We start from the raw sequence: 15,000 nt of genomic DNA on the forward strand, positions 1-15,000 counted from the left end.
GGTGTTGTGCGATCTGCCATCTAAGCGTTGACCGGTTCCTGTTGCCTCTGGGGACGGTGTACTCTTGCTGGGTTTTTCTTTTGTTTTTATTTTTATTTGCCTGGTGGGGGTCTGCCTAGTGTGACCACTGGTAGTGTTTGGTGGCCCTCTGCTAGGCCCCTGTGATTGTACATATCGCAGGGGTTTTCAGTGTTGTCCTCTACCCCTTGTTAGTTTTGGGTTTTAACCGGTTAGCAACACCTTGCCCGTGCTTCCCGTAGTTGTTATCCTACGTGCCCTTGAAAAACCTGTCGGGGCTCGGTGGACCATTGAATGTGTCTTCTGGGTCCCAACCCGTCTTGTGCGGGTTCGTTGGTTGCTGTGCCCTTGTCTCCGAGTGACAGTCGCCACTTTACCTCCGTCATGTTTCCTGTTGGGTCACTGACACCTTGACCCGGAGTCTTGCGAGAGGTATTCTCTTCTCCAGTACTCTCCTGATGTTATTACTGTTCATAGTACAGGCGGCATCCGTGTTGCAAGCTAGGTTAGGTTGCTGCAACGCGCTAGGTTGGTTTCCCACTCAGATGCCCTGGGGCCGCCTCATTTTGATAAGGTGCTGTTCTTCCCTTTCCCTCCCTGTTCCCGGCTCCAGATCGTCTGCGGGGTTTAGTTGGGGCCGAGACTCGGGCGGTTTCAGGGGCTGCCCCGTTCGGGTTGGGGACGGAGGTTTTCGAGCCTGTTCTCCGTCATGGCTTCTGGGTCTTACCAGCGGCACTTTCTTGCTGCCTTTTCCATGATCTCTAACTTTTCTTTAAGGGCGGAGGGCTTGGAGGACGGCTCTGCCCCGGAGCCTCTGTTGCGGGTTCCCGGGGCAGTGGGGGATGCCTGCTAGCAGTTCTTGGGCTGTTTGCCCCTGCCTGGGTTTTCTGCTTCTGGGCGGAGTTTTATGCCATCCAGTCTGCTTGCTTCCCTCTTTTGCTGGCGTGTTTTCGTATCTTTTGCGTCGTTCACAGCCCCCTGTTCTGGTAGCAATTTCCAGAACAGGTCGGACCAGTCCTGTACGTGACTGGTTCGGCCTTCTCCTCGGCTCTACGCGTCTGGAATTTTGACGCAGGTATCACCATCTCTATGGTGATCAGGTGGCTTTGTTGGTGGTGTCCCACCTGCGAGCATCGTCTCGGCGACAGTATGAGGTTCCTGGTGTTTCTATGCACCCCCTTGTTTTTTTTTCTTGCTCTTCGTAGGTTGTCTTCTCTTTTGCATCAGGTTGTCTTGTCCTTTCTTGGGTTTTCAGGACTACAGTTATTTGATGTTTCTTACTGTCTCCTCGTTTTGTGCAGCATTGGCGGAGCCGCTCCAACTTGCGTTCGAGGTGGATGTCACATCTGCCCCGTTCCATACGCTTTCTCGTGTTTTGTTTCACCTCCGGCCTGCTCATGCGTCGCCTGAGATATCCTGGTCCTTGATCAGGGTGCCCTCTTATCATCATCTCCTGAGTTTGTGGTAGCCCCTTCAGTTCAAGTTTTGTTTTCATGGGGCATATTTTGTTGGCATGGGCCTCTGCGGGTCGGGTCGGGGAGCTTCCGGCTCTTCCGGTGCAGAGGTTTCTGCTCTTTGGTACTGGTGGTAGGTTTGTATGTTTGCAGCCTTTCTCCATCCTTCTGGCAACGGTCGAGATGGCTGCTTTCCGGAGGGGTCCTTGGGTTATTGATGCTTGATTGGTTTGGCCGGTGGTGCGTCTTGTGTTGTCCGGTTGCGCCTCTTTGCCGTTACCTGCGTACCATGTCTGGGGATGCGCTTTGGGTTGGTCCGGTTCCCCTCGTTCCCTGTTTCAGGGCTCGGGTCTCCCAGGTCGTCCGCAGAGTTTTTAAGTTTTTTACTCTTTTAAGTAAAGAGTAAAGAGTTTTTTTTCTTTTAAGTACCTAAGTGTAATTACATAAGTGTAGTTACAGGATGAGAGCTACACTCGTGTTGTCCCGTCTTCCCTCTTTGTCATATAACGCTTTGAAATTACTGACGGTTTTGGCATTCACCACCACCTCACCTAACTTGTTCCAACCGTCTACCACTCACAAAAAAAAAGTACAAACAAAAAAACAAAAGTGTGTGCAAAAGTGAATTTTTTTGTTTCTCCGGCAGCTTTGTTTCGTTAGTTTCAATCTGTGATCTTTTGTTCTTGAAGTTCCGGGTCTCAGGAATTCTTCCCTATCAATTTTATCAATTCCTGTTAATATTTTGAACGTAGTGCTCATATTGCCTCTTTTTCTTCTGTCTTCTAGTTTTGGCATATTTAATGCCTCTAACCTCTCCTCGTAGCTCTTGTCCTTCAGTTTTGGGAGCCACTTAGTGGCATGTCGTTGCACCTTTTCCAGATTGTTGATGTGCTTTTTAAGATATGAGCACCATACAACCGTTGCATATTCCAGTATTGGTCTAACAAAAGTCATAAACAATTTCTTTAGTATTTCTCCATCCATGTTTTTAAAAGCAATTCTGAAGTTAGAAAGTGTAGCATAGGCTCCTCGCACAATGTTCTTAACGTGGTCCTCAGGTGACAGTTTTCTATCTAGAACCACCTACGAGGGGGCCTCGTAGCCTGGTGGATAGCGAGTAGGACTCGTAATTCTGTGGCGCAGGTTCGATTCCCGCACGAGGCAGAAACAAATGGGCAAAGTTTCTTTCACCCTGAATGCCCCTGTTACCTAGCAGTAAATAGGTACCTGGGTGTTAGTCAGCTGTCACGGGCTGCTTCCTGGGGGTGGAGGCCTGGTCGAGGACCGGGCCGCAGGGACACTAAAGCCCCGAAATCATTTCAAGATCTCAAGATAACCCCTAGATCCCTTTCTTTGTCAGAATTCTTTAAAGATTTCTCACATAATTTATAGCTTGTGTGGGGATCTATGTTCTCCAATTCCACATTCCATAACAAGGCATTTATTCACACTAAATTCTATTTGCCAAGTGTTGCTCCATATACTTATTTTGTCCAGGTCTTCTTGAAGGGTATTACAATTATCTAGGTTTCTTATCATCCCTATTATCTTAGCATCATCAGCAGACATATTCATATAATTCTGTATTCCCACTGGTAGATCGTTTATGTAGACAATGAACATTACCGGTGCAAGAACTGAACCCTGTGGTACTCCACTCGTGACATTCCTCCAATCTGATACCTTGCCTCTGATTACTGCCCTCATTTTTCTATCAGTTAGTAAATTTTTTATCCATGTTAGAAGCTTACCCGTCACCCCTCCAATATTTTCCAGTTTCCAGAACAACCTCTTATGGGGAACTCTGTCGAAAGCCTTTTTTAGGTCCAGATAGATACAGTCAACCCAACCATCTCTTTCCTGTAATATCTCTGTGGCTCGATCATAAAACTGAGTAAGTTCGTTACACAGGATCTTCCAGATCGAAAACCATACTGTCTGTCTGATATTACATCGTTTTTCTCCAGGTGTTCTACCCATTTAGTTTTAATTATTTTTTCCAATATTTTGACTTACACTTGTCAATGATACAGGTCTATAATTAAGGGGGTCTTCCCTGCTTCCACTTTTGTAGATTGGAACTATGTTAGCCTTTTTCCACACATCAGCTACAACTCCTGTAAACAGGGATTCCTGAAAAATCAGTTGAAGTGGAATGTTGAGCTCAGGTGCACATTCTCTCAGAACCCATGGTGAAACTCCATCTGGACCAACTGCTTTGTACCTAAGTGCAAACTGTTGTACTTAACTTTACTCCTTGAGCATTTTTTCCACTTCGTCTCAAGACACCTCTATGTGTTCTATGTTGTTCTCTGGAATTCTTATTGTCTGGTTCCCTGAAGATTTCATTTTGTACAAACACACTTTGGAACTTTTCTTTTAATGTTTCACACATTTCCTTCATTTTCCGTGTATCTATTTCCCATTTTCAACCTCTGAATATTATCCTTTATCTGCAATTTGTTGTTTGTTAATTTATTGAACAGACCTGGTTTTGTTTTACATTTGTCTGCAATCCCCTTTTCAAAATTTCTTTCTGCCTCTCTCCTCACTGCCGTGTAGTTGTTTCTTGCATCTTTGTATCGCTGATATGTTTGGGGGTTTGGCCTCTTCCTGTATTGATTCCACTGGCCCCTCTCTGAAGGGGCCAGGTTCTGGCGCTGCTCCCTGGTAGGTCTGAATTCCTTAGCTAATGTCCCGGTCTAATCTAACATACATTAGCCCGATAAGCTCCAGGGAGCCTGCGGGGCTCACCCAGATAATGGCGTTTCATTACATTCAACACTCGTTTTTTATGGATAAATTTGTTTCGGTTTTTGCACCGTCTCTGGGAATGGATTAACTACGAAAACTGAGGTACCCCTATATCACTTATTTTGTGGACATAGGGAATTGTTCACTTCAAGCTGCATGTGCTTAACCCTTAAAGTGCGCATCACTTCATATGAAGTGTAAATCGTTTTACCAGTCAACTGCGCTTCACTTCATATGAAGTGTATGGGTACCGCGCACGATTTGAATGGCCCGCGGTGTAGCTGGGGGTCCCATACGCTGCCCAGGGGCTCTAGTAAACAGCGGCCATTTTGAAAAAAAATCCAGCTCACGATTCGATGGCATGGGAGGCCTCAGTTTAGCGAGAGTCACCATGGCGAGCGCACGGTCAAACGCCTCACGGGCACGCACCATTCAGTCCCTCACCCCAGAGCAAATAGCCCACGAATTATTCTCTGAAGGTGAAGAAAGTGTGTTTGACGATTCAGACAACGATGAGGATTATACACAGTTGTCGGGTGATAGTAGCAGCAGCAGTGAAAGTGAGAATGACCGCCATGCCATGGCGAGGCCTATACGCTCTCCCATGCCTCCTCGCCCATTTTCTACCCCAATTCTACCACGACCTCACAGTTCCTGTGGATATTTTCTGTTTGAGGGTGACGAGTCAGAGGGAGGCGACTCCTTTTCTGGGTTTAGTGACTCAGATCAAGTTTTATTGAGCCTGTGGCTGGTACCAGTGGTGTAACTGGGCGAGAAATTGTCACGTCAGCAGCATCTCGCCCGGCCAAGCGCCACCGCATGGCACCACATGAGGGACCAAGACCCTCGTGTTCACGTGCACCCACCTCACGTGCACCCACCTCACGTGCACGTAGCCGCCGTGCTTCTCGCAGACGGTATTCAGCTCCTGGTCGCCGGTATGCATCGCTTCCTCGCCGTCTTTCCTCTGCATCTCGCAGGACGCCTGGTGTACTTGAGTGGAGTGATGGTGACGATTTTATTCCTAATATTCCTCACTTTGACGATAAAGATGTAGGGATTACAAACCTTTTCCCTAATCAAGGTGAGGACATGGCTGAGATGGAATATTTTACAGCATTCTATGATGAACCACTCATGGAATACATTGTACACCAAACGAACCTGCATGCTGCTTACCTGATTGAGAGGGAAATCACAGAATTTTCACGACTGCAGCGTTGGAAAAATACCACAGTGGCGGAAATGTATGTGTTTTTGGCACTCTGTTTGTTGATGAAGCACTGTCACAAACATGCAATAAATGACTATTGGAGCAAGGACAAGACAATACCAACACCTTTATTCGGGAAATATATGTCACGAGACAGGTTTCAGATACTCCTCAGGTGTCTACCATTTTGGAAGTGTTCAGGACCGAACACCTGATGATAGACTGCGGCGAGTGAGGCACTACATGAACGATGTTATTGGAAAATTCAGAGATTTTTACGTACAGCACAGAAGCTGGTGGTTGATGAATCTCTCATACTTTTCAAGGGACGTGTTCCATTCAAACAGTACATTCCCTCAAAACGAAAACCGATTTGGCCTGAAATTTTTTTGTTCTTGTGATTGTGAGACAGGATACGTGTTACACATGATTCTGTACTCGGCTAGTGATGTAGACATTCCCGGTAACGGACGAACATGGATTCTCGGGGAGTGTAGTGAAGACCATCATGGCTCCGTGGATGAACAAGGGACACATTTTATACACAGATAATTACTATACAAGTCCCTTGCTAGCTCGGTTCTTGCTAGAAAATAGAACCGGATTGGTTGGTACAGTAAAGCCACAACGAAGGGAAATGCCTGTGTTTGACAACGACATTGCAGTTGGTGAGTGTCAGAGAAGGAAAAGTGATAACATTCTGTCAGTTCGGTGGAAAGACAAAAGAGAGGTGAACTTGTTGACAACAATTCATGATGGAACAATGGTGAACAGTGGGAAAGTGAGCCATAAAACAAACGCACCACTATATAAGCCAGACTGTGTTTTAGACTATAATATCAACATGCGGTTGATTGATAAATCAGACATGATGATTGGCACTGCAGAGTGTGTGCGGAAGACATGTAGGTGGACGAAAAAAGTGTTCTTCCATCTTGTGGACATGAGCATGCTGAACTGTTTCAACATGTACCTTGTGAGAACTGGACGTAAGCCTACTTTCCGTGACTTTGTATTTGATGCTGCAATACAGTTATTAGGAAAGTTTGCAAAAGATGTCCCAGGTATTCAGCGGCCCATCATAAACCCACTGTTGCAGCATGCTGGTACTCCACGCCTCGCTCACACTGAAGGCTTCCTAGCACACAAACTTAAGTATTTGCCACCTGGTGTGAAGCGTGCAATAGCCCAACGTGATTGCTTGGTGTGTAAAAACAACGACACGTAGAGACAAGAAACGGAAGCTTGTGCAAACATGGTGTGAAACGTGTGGTATCCCATTATGTGCTGTCGACTGCTTCAATGACTACCACAGTCTAGAAATCTTCTAAGTGTGCTTCAAAGTGTGTATAGCGTGTGCGAGTGTGTAAATATGTAAACATATAAGCAGATAGCGTGTGCGTGTGTGTAAATATATACAAATATAAGCAGAACATACAATATAATAGACTGTAATGACATATTATATTGCCGTAATTGAAACATTGTGTGCGCCTGTGTATACTCAAATATGCAACAATTATTGATACAAAATATGTTCAAACAGTATTTGAAACACAATTAGTGAAAAAAAATTAGATAAAATGCGCTTAGACATTGTAAATAAATAGCGCGAAAATATATTTGTGGCAACTCTGGCTGTTTGAGGACCGCGCGCAACATCTCCCGGGCGTGTACTGCATGAGCGAACATGCAGATTGTGACGTCATCACCGAGCTTCTCGGCTCTATTGCAACAAAAGTAAGTACAATAGAATTTTTTTTTTATTTTTCCCGTGTATCAGTGAACAGACTTAACAGATTAGCAAAAAAAAAAAATTTTTTTTTTTTTTTTCAAAATGACATGCGCCTGTGTGGATAGCAGGATATTAGACCCCGAGCATGTTAAGGGTTAAGGCAGCCATTTCCTAAGTACTCGTGCTGTACCTGCCCTGACAGGGTAACTTCTAGGGTTGATTGAGGAATTTGTCCCATAGAGGCCAGCCTACTGAGTAAGGTGCCTTACCCTGAGTAGTGCAGTGGTCATTAATTTGAGTGTGCACAGTTTTATTAATTAATGGGTGCATTAGGGTTTGTGTACATGTAATACAGCACACAAGTGATATATTGATACACATACTTAGCAACATGAAACATAATGTCTGCATTTGGTGTCATTGCTTTTGGTGAGTGGCCCTAATTCTTGGGTGTCTTGCTCTGGGCTCTGAAACATCTGAGGGTTTGTGAGTCTGGTCAGGTGTTTAGCTTTGAAGGTGTTTAGCACACACACATTCCTTAGCTGTGTGTGTGTGTAGCTCGGCAGCCTCTGGGATTTGCTTGCACCTTCTAACAGCACAGACAGATGATCCCTTCCTGCCAGTGATGGCAGGAACCACGCCATCACTGGCAGGAAGGAATTTTCTCTACACGCTTCTGTTCGTAAGTTCTCAGATTTGGCTGCTGTTTTTGATAATATGACCTGGGTTGACATTCGGGCACTGGGCTTTTAAAGGTCGAACAGGGTCCTGGCCGCACAGTACCTCGTTAATGTTCCTGGCCCTTCTCAGGCGTGTGTAGCCTTGGGTTGCAGGTTGCAATCAGTTGTCTCGACTTCGAGTTGAAGAGCGAGTGGCGACCACTTCCCGTGTAAGTACTGTACCTTTTTTCCTTTATCTTTGGTTAGGTAGCTCCGGGGAGCCAAAGGGACTCTCCACCGAAAACCAGCATTGAATGCAGTGAAACGCCATTTTCTGGATGAGACCCGGAGGCTCCCCAGCATCCTCCCTCAGGTCGGTGTTTTTCTGGAGAGAGCCCCTTCGCTCCCCGGACCTTACTAGGCTGATAGGCTAATGTCAGACTTTGGCATCAGTCATGTGTATGGTGTTCTTATGCGCCTACCGGGGACCATGAGCCAGAACCTGGCCCCCTCAGAAGAAGTAAGGGGAGCAATGGCCTATAGAAACCCCCATGTGGTTGGAAGTACAATGGGGCCTTGACTTACGATGCAAGTCCGTTCCCAGAGACGGATCGTAAGTCGAAATATCGTAGTCGAAGTGATTTTTCCCATAAGAATTAAAGGGAATTGAATTAATCCGTTCCTCACCCTCCAAAATATTAACATACAAATACATTTTACACTGAATACAATGTTTTTTTTCTAACTACAATACAGTACCTATGTTGATCTTACCTTTATGGGAGGCTTTTGATGGTGTATGGAAGATGGTGATGAGGGGGAGGAGGAGAGTTGTTACTGTTTGGAAGGGGAGTCGCCTTCCATTATCACATCAGGCAGTGATGTTTTCTCTGGGGTACTCTCTCTCCTACGTTTTGCCTGAATACCACTAGGACATGGTTGTGGTTCAGTCCTTGTTTGTCTCACTACAAATTTGTCAAGAGACATTTGTTTTTCCCTTTGTTTTAACATTTGTCTGTAATGATGCATCACAGTGTCATTGAATAGGTTAAGGCAACGACCTACTGCAGCTTGATTTGGGTGAGTCGTTTCAGCAAAGGTTTGCAATTCTTCCCATGCTGCACACATTTTCTTAATTGTTGAGGAAGAGACATTCTGTACTCTTGTTTCTGCTCTATGGTCATCCTTACATGGGTTTTCATATGTTGAGCCTTACCACTGACTTTCCTAGAACTCATGGCATATTATATAATAATTACTTTAATGTTCAAAATGCAAAAAATCACCACAAAAGCAGAATTTCTTATAGGCGCGATCGTCACTAGGCGGGCAGCTGTAGTAAACTGAGGCAGGTCGGCCGCGTGACAGGGAACCATGTGCTCGGTCGACCCGAACGTGTACCAACAATTATCGGAAGTTGACGACACCATCGGATGTCGAGTCGCATTTTTCGATGAAATTTACATCGTAACTTGAAATTATCGTAAGTAGGGGCAATCGTATGTCAAGGTGCCACTGTGTTCTGTCTGCCATCAACCGTGTCAGGCACCCAGAAAGGTAAGCATCCCAAAACAAAGGTTTTCAAGGTAAACGTGCCGGCCACTCGGGACACTCGATGAAGAGCACCCCGTGCGAGCCGGCTGGGCTAGTTAGCTGTTCGGAGCGTGACAGTAAGCACCAGGCGGTGTACCGTCAGTCCGGAACTGAGATCCAACTACGAGCTTTTTAACCGCAACAACTTTAATATACGCTATTGGAGCTGGAATTACCGCGGCTGCTTTGTTTTTTCCCAGCTCGCCGGGTTCGGGTTCTTGGTGAACTAGACTGTTTTCTAAAAGACGTTCTGGACCAACCAGGCTGTGGTGGGTATGTGGGCCTGCGGGCCGCTCCAAGCAACAGCCTTGTGGACCAAACTCACAAGTCAAGCCTGGCCTTGGACTGGGCTTGGGGATTAGAAGAACTCCCAGAACCCCATCAACCAGGTATCAACTGTAGGAAGTCCCATCTGGTGCCCTCCCATGTTCGGTCATGGCTGGGTCTTGTGTGGGACTCTCGGACCGCTTCCTTGTCTCTTCCTCCGGAGTCTCTCCTCCGGGTCCGGTCCCGCTTGCACCTGTTTCTGGGGGGCTCCTGGGTCACCCATTGGTTGCTCGAGGGTTTGTGCGAGAGCCTGAACTTCACGATGTTGGCTCTGCTGGATGTCCGGGTGCCCCGAGGAGGACCTCTTCGTGTCGGCGTGATCGCGGCACCTTCCCCAGTACGTGGCACCTTTCCCTAATTGCGAAGCCATCAGTTTAGGTGTCTATCGGCAGGACTGGGCGAGGTGGGGGTTCCTGTACCTCTTTTCGCCGGTTCATACACTGAGGATGACAAAGAAATTAGTGAAATCCTAAAAAAGCAGTATGAGGACATGTTTAGCACTCCGATATTCAGCATGAAAGTGCAAGATTCGGACAATTTCTTTATGAATGATACTCAAACACCTGTAAATATAACTGATATCAACTCGAGCATGGCAGATTTTGAAAGAGAAATTGACAATATGCCCATGCACTCAGCCCCGGGTCCAGACTCGTGGAATTCAATATTTATAAAGAAATGCAAAGTGCCAGTAGCACAGGCACTCAGTATAGTGTGGAGGAAGAGCTTGGACACAGGGGGGATACCAGATGCGCTTAAAGCAGCAGACATTGCCCCTTCTACAAAGGGTGGTAGCAAAGCATTGGCAAAGAATATAGACTAGTTGCATTAATGTCTCACATAATAAAAGTATTTGGAGAGAGTGATCAGGAGTCAGGTCACTAGATTCATGGAAACCAATGACCTCCACAATCCAGGCCAACATGGATTTAGAGCTGGAAGATCATGCCTCTCACAGCTACTTGATCACTATGACAAAATCACTGAGGTATTAGAGGAAAAGCATAATGCAGATGTCGTATACACAGATTTTGCAAAGGCATTCAACAAATGTGACCATGAAGTGATAGCACACAAAATGAGGTCAATGGGTATAACTGGTAAAGTAGGATGCTGGATACTCAATTTACTGTCGAACAGAACACAAAGAGTAACTGTCAATCAAGTAAATCGAGTCCGAGCACAGTTAAAAGCTCTGTACCTCGAGGTACAGTCCTTGCACCACTGCTGTTCCTTATTCTCATCAGATTTGGGAGCCGGTCGGCCGAGCGGATAGCACACTGGACTTGTGATCCTGTGGTCCCGGGCGCGGCGAGAAACAATGGGCAGAGTTTTCTTTCACCCTATGCCCCTGTTACCTAGCAGTAAAATACATACCTGGGTGTAGTCAGCTGTCCACGGGCTGCTTCCTGGGGGTGTGAGGCCTGGTCGAGGACGGGCCGCGGGGACACTAAAGCCCCGAAATCATCTCAAGATAACCTCAAGATAAGATACAGACAAACACAAGTCACAGCTTCGTGTCATCCTTTGCAGATGATAAAAAATCAGCATGAAAATTACCTCTGCTGAATACATTGATAAACTACAAACAGATAAATGCAAAGTTTTGACTGGGCAGCAGAAAATAAACATGATGTTTAACGGTGATAAATTCCAGGTACTCAGATACTGGCAAAAATGAGGATCTTAAAACATAATACAGGGTGCAAAACACAATCGAATCTGCCCATAGTAGGAAAACAGCATGTCAAGGATTTGGGAATAATGATGTCCGACGACCTAACGTTTAGGGAGCTTAATTAAGCAAGTATTGCGTCAGCCAGGAAAAATGATAGGATGGATTACGAGAACCTTCAAGTCCAGAGATCCCATCACAATGGTTGTACTCTTCAAATCACTTGTGTTGTCCCATCTTGAGTACTGCTCAGTACTCAATTCCCCCTTCAGAGCAGGAGAGATTGCTGAAATAGAGGGAATACAGAGAACATATACGGCACGCATAGACGAGATAAAGTACCTAAATTATTAGATTGTCTCAAAGCTCTCCAAATGTACTCACTAGAAAGGAGATGAGATACCAAGTAATATACACATGGAAAATACTGGAGGGACAGGTGCGAAATATGCACAGTAAAATAACAACTTACTGGAGTGAACGACATGGAAGAAAATGTAGAATAGAACAGTGAAGAGCAGAGGTGCCATGGGCACAATCAGAGAACACTGTATGAACATCAGAGGTCCACGGTTGTTTAACGTCCTACCAGCGAGCATCAGAAATATTGCAGGAACAACCGTGGACATCTTCAAGAGGAAACTAGATTGTTTCCTTCAAGGAGTGCCGGACCAACCAGGCTGTGGTGGGTATGTGGGCCCTGCGGGCTGCTCCAAGCAACAGCCTGGTGGACCAAACTCTCACAAGTCAAGTCTGGCCTCGGGCCGGGCTTGGGGAGTAGAAGAACTCCCAGAACCCCCAACAACCAGATATCAACCAGCTGTTGCTCCAAGTCCTGACATGCTTGGAGACCTACCAGGGAAGCGTTGTTCTCTTGGCCCTATGGTGGCCGGCCCAGCTGTGGTTTCAGGCGCTGCTTGCTCGGTTTTCCGAACCCGGAGGTTTTCCCCCGTCTCCGCCTTTTCCAGCAGATCGGACAGGTCCGTCACGTGGCTGGTTCAATCTTCTCCTCGAGTCTTCGCCTATGGTATTTTGTATTTAAGTTTATCATCATCTCTTTGGTGATCAGGTGGCTTCCTTGTTAGTGTTCCACCTGCAGGTTTCGTCTCGGCGGCAGTATGAAGTTCTCTGGCGGTCCTTCCGTTTCTTCCTGCGTCTTCGTCATTGTACTTTGTTTTCTGTTAGGATGGTGTTGTCCCTTCTCTCTTGGTTGTTCCAGGACCATCACCTTATTCCTAACACTGTCGCCTCGTATCGTGTGGCGCTGATGGAGCCGCTTGATCTTGTTTTCAGTATTGATGTTACTTCTGCACTGTTTTGTAAGCTGTCTCGTTGTTTCACCTCCGGCCTTCTCATGCGCTGCCTGAGCCGTCCTGGTCATTGGACAGAGTGCTCTCTTATCTTTCTTCTCCTTGATTTGTTGTGGCCCCTTCGATTCAGGATTGTTTCTCCAAGGATCTTTTTCTGTTGGCATTGGCCTCTGGGGGTTAGGTTGGTGAGCTTTATGCTCTCCTCCGGCGCAGGGGTTTCTGCTCTTTCGGTCTTCTTGATGTTTTTGTTTGTTTGCAGCTGTCTCCTTCTTTTCTGGCAAAGAATAAGACTGCTGCTTTCCAGAGGGGTCCCTGGGTTGTGGATGCTTGGTTGGTTAGGCTGGGGGAGCATCATGTTTTGTGTCCGGTTGCGGCTCTTCACCGTTATTTGTGCACCACGGCTTCTGTGTCCTGAGACACGCTTTGGGTTGATCCGGTTTCCCTTCATCCCTGTTCGCGGGTGCGGGTCTCCCAGGGTTGTCAACAGTGTTATTAAGGCTAGCCAGCCTGCGGGCTATCCCCGTGCCCATGATGTTCATAAGTTCGCTGCTCTTGCTGTTGTCTTTGGTAACATGTCGTGGGCAGACATTCGGGCGCGGGGCTTTTGTCGGTCGAACAGGGTTCTAGCTGCTCATTACCTTGTGAACGTCCCTGGGCCCGTGTCGCTTTGGGTCGGCAGTTGCAGCCAGTGTCTCGAATTCGAGTTAAGGACGTGAGCAGCGACCGCCCTCCCGGGTAAGTCCCTAAGTTTTTTCCTCTGTGGGTAGTTAGCTTCGTGGAGCCATAGGGGCTTCCCTCAGAAAACCAACGTTGAATGTAATGAAATGCCCTTTTCTGGGTGAGACCCAGAGGCTTCCTGCACCCCTCCCTCCTTCCCTCCGGTCAGCAGTTTCTCTCGCGTGTTTTTGACATCCAGCCTAAGAACTAAGGGTGGATAGCCGGCATGAGGGGTCTGGGGCTCCCCTTCCCCCTCCCGGGGAGAGGAGGGGGAGCTGCACAGACAGCAGCGCGGCGACGTGTGATGTCATGATTGTTTGCTTGTTTCTTTTAGGGGAGTTCTATCCACTTGTTCGGCTTTGGTAGCAATATTTTCGCCAGAATAGGGGTTTGTTTTGGGATGCTTACCTTCCTGGGTGCCTGAACTGGTCGATGGCAGACATAGAATGCTTCCAACCACACGGGGGTTTCTATAGGCCATTGCTCCCCTTGCCTCTTCTAAGGGGGGCCAGGTTCTAGCTCGTGGTTACCAGTAGGCCCATAAGAACTCCATACACATGACTGATGCCAAAGTCTGACATTAGCATATCAGCCTAGTAAGCTCCATGGAGTCTCTGGGTCTCGCCCAGAAATGGCGTTTCATTACATTCAACGCTGGTTTTTTCGCATTTTTTATATTCACCCTCAGAACTGGGGTGGAGTAGCTGGCACGGAGGTCTTGGAAATGCTGGAAACTACTTCCCCCTTCCCCCTCCTGGGGAGAGGGGAGTGGAGCAGACGGCTGCGCAGCGACTGTGGTTGTGTCACGCTTGTTTGCTTATTTTTGAATGGGATTTCTATTTGCTAGGTTGGGTTTCGGTTTGCAATTATTTAACCAGCTGTAGTTTGTTTGGAATTTCTATCTTTCTGGGTTCCTGACCTGGTAGATGGCAGACATAGACTGCTTCCAATTACATGGGGTGTCTCTAAGTTATTGCTCTTGAGGAGGCCAGGTGCTGGCACTGGTCGTCGATAGGTCTAGAACTCCATCGATTGACTGTTGCCATGGTGTATTATGTGCACATCAGCCAGGTATAGCTCTGGGAGCCTCCGGGTCTCACCCAGAAAATGGTGTTTTCATTACATTCAACGCTGTTTTTTTTTTTTTAGTTTCCCTGAACACAGACTGCATCTTAACAATATAAGAGAAAATAATTTTTTGGAAAGAATTTATTTTTGGCTCGCCACTAATCACTTGGATGTCATATTTTAATACAGAGCAGTGCAGTTGTTAAAGGCTTGGAAGCTGGAAATTTAGCCACATGTTTAAACATTCTTCTACATTTGAGAATTAGATGTTAACTGCATATTGTTGTTGATATTATAAATATTTCAAATCAGTTACATGATCTGTTATGCAATTATCTCCTTTCTTTTTTCTTTCCAACAGAAGTACTATGGCCGACCTCCACTTTATCCAATATTCTTCGTAACATTAAGAGTTGGCACCCGTGAGTTTATTGGTGAAGGAACTACAGCCCAGCAAGCCAAGCATAATGCTGCATC

At 46.5% G+C, this 15,000-nt stretch overlaps 1 protein-coding gene across 1 annotated transcript in view; it reads left to right on the forward strand.

Annotated features, from left to right (window-relative positions):
• Window positions 1–15,000, forward strand: part of LOC123766092 (double-stranded RNA-binding protein Staufen) — a 343,924-nt gene that overhangs the window by 134,576 nt on the left and 194,348 nt on the right. The window contains exon 8 of the mRNA XM_069321293.1: window positions 14,885–15,000. This exon is cut by the window's right edge and continues 65 nt beyond it. Coding sequence (XP_069177394.1) covers window positions 14,885–15,000 — 116 coding nt within the window. The remainder of the gene's footprint in view (window positions 1–14,884) is intronic.

This window comes from Procambarus clarkii, chromosome 9, assembly GCF_040958095.1.
Source record: "Procambarus clarkii isolate CNS0578487 chromosome 9, FALCON_Pclarkii_2.0, whole genome shotgun sequence".
NCBI lineage: Eukaryota > Metazoa > Arthropoda > Malacostraca > Decapoda > Cambaridae > Procambarus > Procambarus clarkii.